Source organism: Gossypium raimondii, chromosome 2 (genome assembly GCF_025698545.1).
Source record: "Gossypium raimondii isolate GPD5lz chromosome 2, ASM2569854v1, whole genome shotgun sequence".
NCBI lineage: Eukaryota > Viridiplantae > Streptophyta > Magnoliopsida > Malvales > Malvaceae > Gossypium > Gossypium raimondii.
The window spans coordinates 46006172-46022608 of record NC_068566.1 but is presented as its reverse complement, the minus strand read 5'-3'; the positions used below and the strand labels follow the sequence as shown (position 1 = coordinate 46022608).

At 28.3% G+C, this 16437-nt stretch overlaps 1 protein-coding gene across 4 annotated transcripts; it reads right to left on the bottom strand.

The window, feature by feature from the left end:
• Nucleotides 1–1864: 1864 nt before the first annotated feature.
• Nucleotides 1865–9075, bottom strand: LOC105789171 (agamous-like MADS-box protein AGL19). Of its 4 annotated transcripts, none has more exons than XM_012616431.2 (8): nucleotides 8912–9075; nucleotides 8222–8416; nucleotides 4598–4688; nucleotides 3467–3528; nucleotides 3175–3274; nucleotides 3030–3071; nucleotides 2344–2385; nucleotides 1865–2212 (listed from the first exon to the last, which is right to left on the bottom strand). In XM_012616431.2, exons 1-8 carry the CDS (start codon nucleotides 9019–9021, stop codon nucleotides 2102–2104), a joined length of 753 nt encoding a protein of 250 aa, XP_012471885.2. In that variant the 5' UTR covers nucleotides 9022–9075; the 3' UTR covers nucleotides 1865–2101. The 4 variants fall into 4 exon arrangements, with proteins under 4 accessions (XP_012471885.2, XP_012471887.1, XP_012471886.1 ...); XM_012616433.2 differs by lacking the exon at nucleotides 8912–9075 and adding an exon at nucleotides 8675–8834; XM_012616432.2 differs by lacking the exon at nucleotides 8912–9075 and adding an exon at nucleotides 8560–8831.
• Between the last annotated feature and the right edge of the window lie 7362 nt (nucleotides 9076–16437).

Sequence of the window (16437 nt, the reverse complement as noted above, 5' to 3'; positions counted from 1 at the left end):
ACATATTTGTTTGTGTGTTGGTGGTTTGTTTATAAATAATTGCGATAATATAATTTTTTTTGGCCTCACCTTTAAAATATTTTGGAGGGTCAGATTTAGCTCAAAAAAGGTCAAATTGATAAAATATGTATATAAAAAATTAGATATTAAAAAAAGCTTAAATGTAAAAATAAGAGAATGCTAAAAAATCAATTAAACCCTTGTATTAAAGTCACACCCATTAAGTCCATGTTGTTAATTAAAATAATCAATTAAACCCTTCTTTAACTGTTTCTCTGTCATTGACCGTTAAAATAAATTGATAGATCAATCATATGGTGACATGTAACAACTTCTTGTTTAATCTAATATTTTTCTCATAAAATGATTAAAAACAAAAAAATATAGGAAAATTTATTTTAAAAATCATAAAAATAAAAGAAATGACAAAAAAATATAAAATGACTAAATATTAGAAAATATTAAAAATGAAAACTAATATCAACTTATAAAAATTATAAAATTTTTGTAAAGAATTATAAATATTGTAAAACATCTAATAAATTCTAATAAATTATTAAAAAATTATAAAATTAATAAAAACATATTAAATTTCTATAAAAATCATAAAAAAAGAGACGTAAGTATAAAAAGTATTAAAATTGATATAAACTTGTAAAAATTTTACAAAAAATCATAAAAACTTGAACTGAACTTAATCATTAGGTTGGAATGATTAGGCCGAAATTGACAAGGGTATCAGTTCAGAGAAAGCCATTAGACCGATTGAATTGGGATGGTTGATTTTTTTTAATTGAACTAGACAGATCAATTGAACTGGCAAACTGATGGCATGATCAGTTCAACCAATAGTCCAATTTTGACAATCTTGGTTAGAATATTTCATTCTGACATATTCTACTAGTTGGATAATGAAATTTTGGTTTGAAAAACTATTAAAACATAAAAAATTAGTTCAACCGCCCGATTCTTAGGTCAATCGGTCTAATGGCTTTCCTTGAATCAATACCCTTGCTGATTTTGGGCTAACCAGTCTAGTTCAAGTTTTTATGATATATTATAAATTTATATCAATTTTAATATTTTTTATATTTTTTACGATTCTTTTATTATTTTTTAAGAATTCTAATATGTTTTTTTAAATTTTAAAATATTTTAAATGAATTTTATAAAAAATATAATTTATTATAATCTTTATAATTTTTTATAATTCTTATTATTTTAATAAGTTTATATCAATTTTAATATTTATAATTGTTATGATCTTTTATGGGAAAAAAATATTAGATTAAGCTAGAAGCTACCATGTGTCATCATTTGATTGGCCTATCAATTTATTTTAACGACCAACGTGGTCAATAACAAAAAGCATTAACGGAGGAGCTTAATTTATTATTTTAGTTAATTGGGTGCGAATTTGATATAATTGATATTTTTTCATTTGCTTAAGGGCTTTTTTAACGTACAAAACTTAAAAATTATGACATGTCACAATATTTGAGGCTTACTAATGGAGTTAAAATATTTCAGTGTTAATATATATCAAATACTAACTCATATCTAAATGTGTTGTATTTAATATAAAAATTATTCATTAACAGTCATAAGTAGTAAAAATAAGAAAATTTTCTTTTATTTTCTTTTACAAATTTAAATCTATTATTTCTACTAAACCATCCTCGTCTCATGGATAGTTGGAAAGCTTATGAAACATGTTAAAAGTTCTTTTGGATGGACATTTACTTTCCATATAACATGTTTCGTTTTTTTATTGTTTTTTATCTCACACTACAATACCGTTATAGTATTTAATTTTATCACCACCGTTACCGTAGATATAAATGTACTAACTATCCAAAAGTGATTTCCTAGTGACAGAGTCTTATTTATACATCATCAAATTTGCAGTCTAATTAATGGTACAACTAAAAATAATCTCCGGCTAACATCTCTTCCACACATTAGGTCTTATCATAAATCACACAATGATTTCTATAGTTCCAGCCTTATTTAGTTATATCAACTATACATAACCATATTCACAATTACTTCTCAAGGTTTTGAATCAAAGTACTAAAATTATTAAATATTATTTGACACATTAAGGGTTTTGGATCCTTCTTCTCTCCGGTGGTCCGATAAATAATTCCGTCTCCACCTCCATCGTCTCCTCCTCTGTGCTGGTTGACCATGGTGATGGTTTCATCCCACACTGATATAAAAAATAAAATAAAATCAATAATCAAAATCAATTATTATATTAATTGATAAAAATAAGTACATATATATATTTAATGCAATCAAATTCGTTATCAGTATATCAAATATAAACACTATACATACCGTTTGTCGCAGATTAGCATTTTCTTCCTCGAGACGTTTCTCCTAAATGTTTAACCAAGCATTAATAATCGCATGTTCAAAGTTAAAAAAAAAAATACTAATATATCATTCACAAAAAGGGTTAAGAATTATTTGGAGTCTAAACTTGGTAACAACTCTTACATTGAGGCCTAAACTTTTTTTTCAAGTTAGTCCATGATTTGGATAATTGTTTCCATATTGAGACTTGAGCTAGGCAATTGTTCTCACATTGAGACTGAAATATTTTTTTCCAAGTTAGTCCTCAAACTTGACAATTGTTTCCATATTAGGACTTGAACTTGGCAATTGTTTCCCCATTGGAGCCTGAACTCTAGAGTTTTTAAGGAAATATTAGGGGCTAACTTGGACTAAAAAAAGTTCAAGCTCCCAATGTGGTAACAATTGTCAAATTTAGGGATTAACTTGGATAAAAAAAGTTTAGACCCTAATATGAGAACAATTGTCAAGTTTAAGGACAAACTTGAACCAAAAACAAATATATGCCTCAATGTAGGAGCAATTACCAAATTAAGGGACTAATTTGGACATAAAAAATTTAAACCTTAATGTAGGAATAATTGTCATGTTCGGAACTAACGTGAACAAAAAACGTTACCAAATTTAGAACAAAAGTGATTTAACCCTTACAAAATTCAGTGATTTACCTCTTGCTTTAGCTTCTCAATCTGCTGGCGAAATAAGAGATTCTGAACATAGCAAAACCAAGTGTTATACATATCACCACTAGATGAATTTTTCTTATATATATATGTATATATATATATATATATATATATATATATAATGTACCTTTCTTTCCCTTATCCTGCTTAAGCTTCGTTCCAAATTGGTTTCCAACTGATTTAGCTCGTTAAGAGAACATGGTTCCAATCCATTTCCCAATAGTTTTCTGTATTCAATTCAACACAAAATTTTACTTTAGTCTCCCCAAAAATTATAAAATTAGTTTTTAGTCCCAAAAATTTGTAATTCAATTCTAGTCTCTCAATATAAAATTTTCAACTTTTCTCCTAACTCAATTGGATCAACCGAGTTAAACCGTGTTCATCATGCATGCGAGTTTGAAAGCTAAGGACTTAACTGTTTAGAATTTTCGAGTAATTCAATCTTCTTTGCCATGCTTTGAGCATCTTCCTTCTCATTCTTCATGCACAAGTTCAATGATCGTTAGTTGTTGAATGGTAAGCAAGCGATCAACAAATAGGCGTATCACTAAAAAGAAAACGATCAATGCTTCATACTTTGCAATAATAATAATAATAATAATGCTTCATACTAGTTCATAGGAGGAGCCTAAATAAGTGTATATATATATATATATATATGCATTCAATGACATGTACTAAAACATCTTTGTATTTATGAAGAACAAATGAAAGGTTGAAAAAATCCAAATTTCATCTATATTTGCAAAGTGTTGCAAAATTAGAATAAAGCAACCACATTAAAAATTTCTTAGATAATTTTTTTCACACAACTATAATACGATGGGATAATAATTGAGCGTTATGTTTTAGGTATCAATATAGAGAGGGGATAATAATATCAAGAAAGTACAATCTCAAACTCAAGCGTACATACACAAACACTTAAATTTAGACAAATAAACCCTGTCTTGAGAATGAGGTGAACATCCTATCAGCAATAAACCAAATGTTGAGGGTTCAACCATGCCAAGGTTTGAGCTTAGTTTTTGAGTGCCAAGAGGCTCATAGGGAGCAAATAACAATACAAGGATAATGTTGGATTTTGAGTGTCGATAGAGGAGCTTTGACCATTTCTCTAAGAGTTATTCATTTTGCTTAGGAATAATTTGAAATCAGAATTATATATATAAAATCTTCTATCATTAAAGTCTACAAGATTTTATTTTTTGGCCATTCTATAAGATTTAATTGATACATTTGTTTTAAAAAATAATTGATATCGTGGATAATTTGTAGTAAATTAATATATATATTTTAACAATTTCATTATAAGTTCTGATTATATATGTTTTTTATATAAAATGTCTAGAATTACTCATAGCTCCTCTGTAACCCATAAATAGGAAAATAATGCGCTTCAACGCACTCGAACACACGTACTCCTACATTAGCAACAATAATTATACCAATCAAACTAAGACTCAATCGGCTAGATTAATATTTAATTAGTGGAGATTGGCTTAATTACAACAATCAATGCAAAAGTAAGCGCAGAGTTAAGGTACCTGCGTATTTTGGTCTACTGCAGCTAATTTGTTGTTGATTCCAGTATTATCCTTCTCTCTCTTCTCATACCGCTCTATGGTTTTGCTCATGCTGACATATCATCTCCAAACACACCACAAATTAGTGAACAATAATGAATGAATGCATAATGATGCTAATTGTTGCTTTAGAAGGCAAAAGTGAGTTCTATTTGAAGAACTTGAAGTTCCAAGAATGGCGTCAAGACATTTATAAAGGCAAAAACAGTTTGCAGCTGATATAAGATTAAGGCCATTCAACCATATTCCTGCAAGTGCATGCACCCATGCCATGAATGATGAACTTCTAAAAAGTAAAAAATTAAGCTACATTTTAATTAATCTCATTGTCGCAATTGCTTTTGATCCCATAGAAATCAATTTTATTGTTGATCCAAAAAAATGGAAAAAAAAATTGAAATGTGCCCTGATAAAGAAAAAAAGTGAGAGAAGAAAATAAGAGATATATCATTTTCTATCTTAATGTATAAAAAATAATCCTTCCAAATTGGAACGACGAGAGAGAAAATAACAGAGTGGGGCATGTCAGTTCAAAATTATGCGTTTTTCAACTATTTTATTTTCTTTACTTTTACTTTTCAACTCTATCAAGCAATTGATGAAAAGAAATTTAAATTTTCTTTCAAAATTTCAATCTTTCGTACCAAGCAAACCTATGAAAAGAAAATTTATATTTTCATCTTTCTATATTTTCGATTTATTTCACTTTACCAAACAAAGCTAAAGAGACGATGCTTAGATTCAATATGAATTATGAAGTGAACCAGCTCTTTTGCATTTATTCTGTTTAATAATTATTTTTTTCATTTTTCCACTCTTTCCTCCCATCTCTCTAATTTTTATCCACCAAGCACACAAGTCAAATATGGCATATCAAAGTACTTATCTTTCAATGTGGAAGATTAAAATAAAATTGTAAGACTAAGGTTTGTTTATTTTATGAAAAGTAAATTACAAAAATGTTTTTGCATTTTGATTTTAAATAAAATAATTTGGTCAACAAAAATTAAGTGAATAAAGTTTGTTTGTTTCATAAAAAGCATTAAGTGATTTTTTGGAAAAGAATAATAAGTTGATTTTTATATAAAATTAATTCAAATAAATCAAATATTATTATAATATTTATTTTAATTTTAAAATATTTAAAAATATTAAAATTTTAATCTCAAATATTAAAATTTTAATATTATTAAACATATGTCAATTTTATTTAATCATATAATAATTTATTAATATAGTTAGTACAATTTATTAAATAAGGGTATTTGTCAACTTTTATATGTAACCATCAGCTCATATATATATATATTATAAGATATCATTTTATTTTAAAATAGTAATTTTTTTGAAAATTTTATTAAATAATAAAAATATTACACAGAATCGTCCAATCACCTGAAAATATCAATTTTCAAACAAATAGATGACAATTTGTGAGGAATCTAAAACTCCTCCATTGTCAAAGATAAACCTCCATCTCTATCATATACAAGTTGAATAGGGAAAACCCACATTTCTTCCTAGAATCATGTTAAAAAGTGTTTTATATTGAAAACAACATCAACAAAAAAGGGCTAAATACTTTGGATTTAGTAAAGAAAAATAAATTGTCTGATGCATGCCTAGACTAAAGCACTGCATTATCTTCGAAACAATCTTTCCAGCTAGAATCTTTTGTTTTTTTTTTTTTTGGTTTCAAATATTCCTTTTGGACCATCTTTCTCTATGTTTTTCATGGAATTACACAGTAGTGCTTTAATACATACATACATATATATATATATACCTCAAACTTGGGGCTAATCTTCCTATTGCTTTGGGAGGGTAGTGGTTTTGGGCATCATCACCATGGCAATTGTTGCAAAGCTAAACTAAGCTTTGATACACACACATATATAACCAATGTCCATCAATATACTACACAGAAGTAAGGTTTGCATTCCTGAGTGTAATATCATATATAGTTTGGAGAAAATAACCGACAACTGATCTTCAAAAATTTCTTTATTGACCGTTTTTTCCCCTCAAAACAATAATAGACTTCTGCAAACTTTTATATGGCAAGTTCAGAGTTCATTCATAGAGATATATAAGAAAATGCATTGCAACTACTGAGTTTTTATGTATACTTTTTCCTTCATTCATTGGGAACAAAATATCATATGATAAGTACAACGTGAAACAAGTTCCCACATATCTAAAGCTGGTAGCTCCACTAAATCTTGGCTAATCTCAAACCGGAAGACTTAACCTATAACTTTTTTTTAATAAGTGAAACAAAAATATGGATGAGACTCGAATTTCGACATTAAATTTGTGAAGTTTTATTTATGTTTATATCTAGGAATTTCAAGCTCGTAAGAGTGATGATTTCATGTAAAATGGTGAATGCTATAACAATCTAAGGCTCATCCTCAATAAGGCTTCAACAGGATGACAAGTGATGCTTCTAAAACTTTAGAATATCTCTAGAAAGCCATGTGCAAGATCAGTCCTGAGCTTATTAGATGTTCTCTGTCAAATGGTTGTATAAATACCAATAAATTAAATGTAGTAATAAGATATATTGTATTTAAAAATTAAATTTTAAAATTAACATAAAAAAAATTTAACTTTTATGGATGATATAACAGCAACAAAAACATATTCTATCATATAAAAAACCTCAATTATTGACGGTTTTTACTCATTAGTTTTAATTAATCATGAGGTCTCAAAACAACCACGATTGTTGGTAACGCTAAAACCAAGATAGTGGATGTACCTTGTGAGAAAAGTAAATTATTTCTCTTGTAATTTATAAGAAAATTTAAACCATTTAAACACGAAATGCAAAGTACAAACTCAGTTGCTGCTCAGAGGCCCCCCCGGGTAAACAATCAACAGGTTTCTAATTTCAACTTAACATTTGCCCTTTCTCTTTTGGTTTAAAACTCAGAAGTTTTTATGATTTTTATATATTTTTTTATCAAATTTACTGTTAATATTATATTTGAAGTTTGTATCTATCTCTTTCAATAATATTCTATTTTTAAAATGTAATATAGGTTATCACTTCACTCAACATCTATTCATCTATCAATTCAAGTTTTTATGAGATAGGCAGAATCAAACTATAAATCTTCTCATAAAATCAGCTAGCTATAATTGTTTCAAAGCTACAGCTTAGGGTAAGTCAGTTTCCATATGACTAAATAGTAAACAGTAACCATCCTGAGTATATTTTAACCCTAAAGACCATGACTTTAGTTCATCTCTCTTTCTCTCTCAGGATTTACTTTGAACATGAACATCAACTAACAAGGAAAAGCCCACCAGGTACCTGGTTAGGTTTGGTTTCAATAAACCAAAAACAAGACAGTCAAAGACCAGGTACCTTCTGCTACAAAGCCTGAAATAAGCAATGTACTCATAGTACTTGCCTATACATGGTGCTAGCCTAGTAAAGGGGGTTCCGTAATCAAGAAACAAGTCCACGTCTAATTCACCAAAGCTTATCCATATCTTCCTAGATTTAATTAACATAAATAAATATAATAACCATATACTGATACTTAAGTACGTTGTAAATGAAGAAGAACGCACCTAGCACTAGAAAACTCGTAGAGTTTCCCCCTGGTAGAGAAGATAATAAGTGCAACTTCAGCATCACAAAGCACTGATAACTCAAAAGCCTTTTTGAGTAATCCATTTCTTCTCTTTGAAAACGTCACTTGCCTGCTTGCTGCATTTTCTATTCTCTTCATCTGTGTTTTCCCTCTCACCATATTCTCTTTTATCCTACAACCAAAATCCCAAAAAATAAAGAGGGTAAATTGATTGAATCCTAGGAAATAACTATATACAGAAAAAAGGGTTTCCAGAAATTGAAAGGGATTAACTGAAAAATCTAATCAAATTAAGGAACTTCAAAAAAAAAAAACCTTCCTCGAGCTCTAGTTTATGCAGAAGAACAAGATTTGCTGGGGATTTTTTTACAATACAACAGAAACCCTAGTTTTTGCAGAGGAGAAGAAATGAATTGACCAATCAGTTTACCTAAAAGACTCTCCTTTGAAAGCTCTATTTGTAAATAAAAACGGAAAATATATAAAGTAGCGGACAAAGTTTTGTTGGAAGTGAAGAACCTAATCTCTTTCTTCTTTTGGTAAAACTAGAAGGAAAGAGGCACATTCCCAGAAAAAGAATAACCAGATAATAAACATTTGTTGATTCCATAAGTGGTGAAAGTGGTTGCACCAGAAATGTATGCTACATGATGTAAGTTTATGACACCTGTCTTGTTTTACCGACAACCTCCATGCCCGGTGTCCGCTGATAGTAGCAGTGGCCAAGCGTGTTATATAAAAACTGGGAAAGACACGGAACATTTCTGTCGGTTGCATGCAAGAACCGGACACTCACCGGACGCGATTTTAAAAAATATTCATTAACGGTGGGACCGTACAAGTTACGGGGGACACGTCTGCATTTTCCGTACAACTGGCAGAGGGAAACAACCAATAGGAGTTGACACTTCATTCGTTGGAGTGTTATCAGTTGTTAGGCTGGACTTTCACGTGGCTGCTCTTTGTTTGGTTGATGGATTTAGGCTCTCGGAGGGCCTCCTTTTTCTTTCTTAAAACATGCTCTTAGTACTTGTACTTTAACCCACTTTCAGATTTAGTCCTAATCCTAATTCAATTATTATCTTTGTTGATTGTTTCAATCCAAATTTCTCAACTTAAACAGAAAATACTTATGATTTTAATGATCGAACTGTGAGGAAGACTTTAGTTTTAACCTTTTTTAAGTGCAAGGACTAAATCATAGATTTTTATCAAAGTACAGGGACTAATAACATATTTTAACCTTCATTTTACTTTTTTTAGTTCTTTTTTCCTAGTAGATTGAGCCAAGTGGTGGCGCACTATTGGATGCTAGATTTCTTTAATAAATATGTGTTTGAGTTGAATTGTTTAAATGCGAAATGTGGTGGTGTAGGTCAGTGGGTGTGAAAGGGACCACATCTTTGAAATGAGCTCTTCAATTGACGGTGTTAAATGGCTCTAGAGTCTAGATTACATTGATGCCTTAACCAAGCATAGTTAACCCAATTTTTTTTTTTTTAAATGTACAAATGTTTTAAATAATATTAGAGATAGGAAAACCATATGTTTTGTCCATGATTCTTCACTGACAAATATGGATAAAAAAATGTTTTTAAGATTATCATTTAGGGAAGGTGGAGTTCGCGAATGTGGAGATTCTGAATTTTGAGTATGTGTAAATTAATATATTGCTTGTTAGAGGTGAAAGATGAAAAATCGAAAGGATATAAATATGAAAATGCATAATTTTTCTTTTTATAGTTATGTTTAATAGGAAAGAAGAAAAGATGGGGAAAAAGGTTCTCATGTTTTTTAATAAATATTTGATTTTAAAAATTTTAAGTTTTAAAATCTAAAGTTTAACTCTTATGAGATTGGGAGGGCAATACAACCTCTTTGCACATGTAATTATCATCTCAAAAGAGCAGCCTGGTAGGTACCTCAATCTTTACAACTGTATTTCAACGGTTAGAGTTATGTTAGCCTAATAGTAACAAATTGGTTATATTCTCATATCCAAAAGATGTATCTCACAACATTTAAGATTATTTTCCTTATAGCAACGTCTTTAAAAGCCTATCCAAAACTACTTAAGTCAGTTATTTAAACAGTCCTTTTTGCTTTCATTACACAAATAAAAGATCGTAGAAAAAATCTGAATGTTTCATATATTTAGTGAAGAGAAAATACTGAAGATATGATCGATGAAGAGAAATATAAGCATAGAAAGAATATAAAAAAAAAAAGTGAAAAGGATAATCACCGCTGTAAAAAAAATTTACTCAATTCCTTTTTCCATAATTTTTATGATTATTTTGATTGTACGTACTTTTTAGCAAAGATTTGGATACAAAAAGTAAGCTTGTAGCTGTTATTTTAGATTTAAATGGCGGAAAATATAGAAATAAGTCCTGATCTATACGTGAAGGAATAATTATTCATGAACAAATGAGAATCTTCACCATTATTAACAAATTGGTCAATTGTAGGAAACAATTAAAGGGTCTTACTCTACAAACAAAATCAAAACAATTTACTTGACTTAAATGTTGTAGATACTTCAAAGGTAAATTTTGTTTCTTGTAATGATACCATGCCACACATTTATAACAGTGCAACATTGAGTAATAAAAAAATCGAACAGAAATAAAATCTTTGGAAAATAACTTGGATCAAGTTAATTTGAGAAAAAATAAATTAATAAAAAAATTATTATTAGTGTTATGTAGTACTGGCAGGAAATTAAGCTAAGCGTAAATAAATAAAGTAATCATTGTGTTGTGAGATAATTATTGTTTTAAAAGTAATTTCGTCTTGATCGGTGTAATCGAAAATAGACGTCACTCCCTAAGGTTAACACAGTACTTCCAAATTCGTACACCCGAATGAAGAAGATGGAGCTCAAAAGGATTGCTCTTCTCATAAAGTCGAGAAATAAATTGGAATAAACTTGGGTAAACCACACTAGGTTCAATTCCAAGAAAAAATTGGAGGAGTCACAGACGGTCCTACTTAAAACCCAATCTCCTAGATAGAATACCGCACTAATGTAATTTAGCAAAACACCAAAATTTTTTAGAGAGCAAGAACGGGAGAGAAAAGAGAGAATTGAGGTTTCTTATTTTTCTGTGTTGTGAAAATTAAGTAGAATAAACTGCTATTTATATTATTTTTGGAAGGGACAAAAAGGTAAAATAGTAGTGACGATTTTCAAAAATAATAAAAGATTTTATTCAACAAAAATATTCAGTAATTGTTAGAGAATTTTCTCGACCGAAAAATATTCTACAACAAAAGATATTTTGAAAAGATATTTTGAATTTTATGCAAGTTATCTCTAAAAATATAAACTTCTTTAATAAGTTAATGTAGCTAAAAAGCCACTTTAGTGCTATGAAATTTGGAACCAACACTATTTGACATATCTGCTATAATAAAGCTTAGTTTAAAACATATTATTTATTTGATATAGAAAGAAAAAATATTGCTTGGTAACTCTCATACCTCCAATGCCCTAAGTTATGGTAATATTGAATTAAATTTCACTTATGGTAAAAAATTGATTCTAAAAAATGTTTGACATGTTCTTGAGATAAGAAAAATATGGTTTTTTTTTTTAAACAATTGTTATGATTTCTGACTTTTGATCATGTATTTAAGCATTTATTGGTAAGTGAAGTACCAGAAACAAGGGCAATGCTTGGCTCTAACTCAGGCTGTTGTAGAATTAGAGCCAGTTCTTCATTACTTAAAAAAAGCACTTCTAACTCCAAAAGCACTTTTAAAAGAAATGCTGTGAAGAACAAGTTGCTTTTGGCTGAAATTTTTAGCTTTTCAGATTTTAGCACTTCTGAAAAGGAGCTGAAAAGGAGAAGCTAAAAATTTTAGATTTTCTTCTTCCAAAAGTACTTTTAGTGCTTAATTACTTTTTCACCCCTCAAATAACATAGTATTTTTCTTTTTTTCTCGGTGTTTAATTACAATTGTGTTAAAATCATTAATTAAAAATAAAAAAATATTTTTTAAAATACTAATTACAAATATTTAAATATTTAAAATATAGTTTATATATTCTAATTAAATTTGATAGATAATTAATATTTATTGCTTAAAATATTTACAATTTATATTTTATATATTAAAATATTAACAACAAGTTATAATAATTTTTTATATTATTACTAAAATATAATAATATTAACTAATTTAAATATTATTTAAATACATATTTGTTACTTGATAATAACATGTCTAAAATAAACATTTTATTTCTTAAAAGTACTTTTTGACAGCAATGCTAAACACTCAAAATTTAAACCAAACTTTTCAAAAGCACTTTCCTACAGTACTTATCAAAAGTATTTTTCAAAAACAATTAACAACTTCCCTTAAACTGGATTAGTTTTACATCTCTTTCGTACAATAATCAATCACTCACTATTTAAGGGTACCCCTCCCATGTGGTAAGTAAAGGCACGCCCTGCCCTCTTGGAATGATTCTCATATGTATTAAAACGAACAGTGAAATTAAATAGACCATCCAATCCAACAGGTAACCTACGGTTCTACATTACTGGCTCCTGGTCCATTGACCCCAGCTCCAGCTTGGTTCATAGAGATATGGGCTAGAGAGGGCTGAATCTAGACCAAGGTGGTCATCGCAAAATGGGTTCCAGAAACAGTGGAAGCCCCATACTTCAAACACATAGAATAGTTGGTGTGACTTCCAATGGGCTTGTTATTTCTTATAGGACTAGCAGTCTAGCATTAACTTGTTCCATTTTATTTTTGGTGTATTAAAATTTAAGGAAAAAAATGGGAGAGCTATGCCAATGGGGCGTTTGTCGTGTTTGTAAAAGCTATAGTTGGGTAAATTATGTATATCTTGATTAGATATTCAATTTAATCTTAAACATTAACTGATAACTTATAAGGTACGCTGTTTTATGTTGTTTAAATTTTATTGAATCCGTCAATTGGATTAAGAATTAGGGTCCGTTTGTTTGCCAGTAAAATATTTTCTCTAAAATGATTTCTGGAAAATGTTTTACTTTTCTGTAAAATGATTTACTAGAAAATATTTTCTGGTGTTTAGATGAATCTGTGTAAAATACTTTCTGCTGTTTGGTAGATTTCCTAAAAATATTTTTGAAAAAGTTGTTTTTACATATATTAATATATATTAATAAATTTTTATAGTTTAAATTGTTTTTACATATATTGCAATTTGATTTAATAAATTTTTTTCTTGAGTATTACTCTAGAAATTCTTATAATAATTAATAATTTTTTAGAATTAAAAATTACAAGAGGTTATAGTAAATAATTACAAGTGTACAAACATACTCTAATATCAATCGGATATTTGGAGGTTATAGTAAATAATTACAAAAATGCCTGAGAGCTTTAGGAAAATGTCTTACGGAAATTGAAACGGTAAGACAATTTCCCAAAAATTGTAAGGCATTTTCCCTTGTTTTGGAGTTGATTTTCCAAATGAAAAATGTTTTCCGCCAAACAAACACTGGACAAGTTGGAAAACAATTTCCGGAAAATCAAATCCTACAATCAAATGGACCCTTAGTTGAGGTATTGGTTTGAAAGAAGGCATTAGACCATTGATTTGTAAATTGATACGAACCGGTTGAACTAGGTTTTTTTTATTTAAATATATTTTTATTTTTCATGAATTTCTAATGATTTATTCAATTAAATCAGTTGGTCAGCGAATTAGTGGTCTAACTGGTTCGACTACAATCTAATTCTAAAAACTTATTTTTTTAGTATTTTTCATATCTGTTTTACAATTTATATTTAAAGTTTATGATTGTTTTTATGATTGTTCCTCTTAACAATATCTTCAAGATTCGAATATGGTTTCTTTCTTTAAAAATGTAATATATATTATCACTCCGTTGAACGCTAATTAGCAATTGCCACTATATCAAGAATTTAACCTTTTCTTTTTTATAATTTTGATTCATTTTATATTTTAATCAAATAGATCACTGGATGTGAAAGTGTGGAAAAGTTGTGGCATGGAAGCGAAAGCGGAGATGGTGATGGTGATTGAGCATAAGAAACAAAGGGGCAACATTTGGGTATTACATCGATGAAATGAAAGAAGAGAGGCGTAGAGCATGTTCTCTCTGGTCAATTCCCCCCAAAACGTCACTGTCTACTTTGTCAGTGTCCATCACCGGACCAGACCAGACCAAGGTTTTGGGCCTTCTTTCTTATCCTTTTATTTGACTTCATGAGAATGGATACCAAGAATTATACGTAACACAAGGTTAATTCTTATTTGGTATCTTGGTAATTATTTTGATGTTAAGATTTGAATTTTTTATAAGTTAAATTCTAAATTTGACATTTGTTCTCGTAGAGTTTGAACTAAACTATTAATTATTTCTATATTGGGGTTTAAATTTTTTTATTAAGTTAATCTCTGAACTTGATTTCTGTATTGGGCTTGAACTTGGTTCTCATATTGGGGTTTGAACTTAGCAATTGTTCTACATTAGTGCTTGAACTTTAGGATTTTCAAGACTAACTTGGACAAAAAAACCCTTCAAATGGAAATAAGTGCCAAATACAGGGCCTAACTTGAATAAAAGAAAGTTTAAGTCCTAATGTAAAAAGTTGTCAAATTCAGGCACTAAAAAGTGATTTAGCCCTACACATATGAAAACTTTCTAACTCCACTTTGTGAAGTTTTTTAAATCTTCGTAGATCTTTTCAAGGGTTGCCTTATATATCTAATTTCGAAAGTACATTTGGAATATATGAGGTTTGAACTAAAGTATAAGGGTTAATAAATGAATTCATACAAAAAATTAGGTATATTTAAAATATAGGTTGAGTTTGGACTCTAACATTCAAAGCAGGAGCCCTATTTAGCTCTTTCTTATTTGGGTTAATGTACTATTTACCCCCACAAAGTTACACGCAATTATCACTAGTGCCTAAAAAATTATTTTATCAGTTTGGTACTTGAAGTTTTCAATCCGTTATTATTTTGTCCGGCCGTTAGCAGACTTAAAAAAGGGTGATGTGACTCACTGAGCGTGCCACGTCACTCAAACTTTATTTTTCAGAAATAAAGTAAAAAAATAAAAACAGGGAAAATAAGAAAAAAATAGAATTATATAAAAACCAAGAATTTACAAAATATTCTTTTTTTTTTAAATACAAAAGTTTTCAAAAATTTAGAAAATCTCAAAATTTTTAACAAATTAGAAAAGATATATAGAAAGTTATATAAAATTTTGAGAAATTAAAAAATATTTTTCTGTTTAAAAATACATAAAGTTAAAAGAAAGTGTGAAAATACAAAAATTCAAAAAATTCAGAAAATCTCATTTTTTTAGAATTAGAAAAATATGGAAAGGTTTAAAATATTGAATTTTTTTTCACTTTGCCCATAGTGTAACATATTTTTAAAGATTTTGAATTTAATAATTAAATTTAAAGTTTTCCACATAAAATAAAGAAAAAACCAACCATTTTAATTTTATATTTCCGTTCACACATTTTAATTCTTTCCATATTTTTCTGATTTCTAAAAGAATTGAGATTTTTCTGAATTTTTGGCATTTCTTTTGTAATTTTCTCTTTTTAAATACTATTTTTAATAGAAAATATTTTTAAAAATTTTGGAAATTTTAAATAACTTTTCATATATTTTTTCTGATTTGTTATTTTTTAAAATTTTTCTGAATTTGTTTGACAATGTTTTGTATTTTATCTCTTTTTGTGTTTTATGTATTTTATAAAATTAAATTATATAGTTTTTAAATTCAGGAATTTTTATATAATCCTATATTTTTTTCCTATTTTTAAAAAATGAGAATTTTTTATATAATTCTATATATTTTTAATTTAATTTTGGAAAATAAAGTTTGGGTGGCATGGTGCACTCTCAGCGTGCCAAGCCACCCTTTTAACGCCGTATAACAGCTGGGGCAAACTGATAATTAATTGAAAACTTTGGGTATCAAAGTGATAATTGAGTATAATTTTGGGGGGCAAATATTACATTAATCCTTTTATTTTGTAATACATTTTAATTTTAATTTTATATATTATGTAATTTATATCAAATAAAACTGAATATACAATATTATAATGTAAAAATAAAAACATGTTAACTTATTTATGTTTAAAATTTTAATAATAGAAAAACATATTAAATTAAAACTGATATTTTTT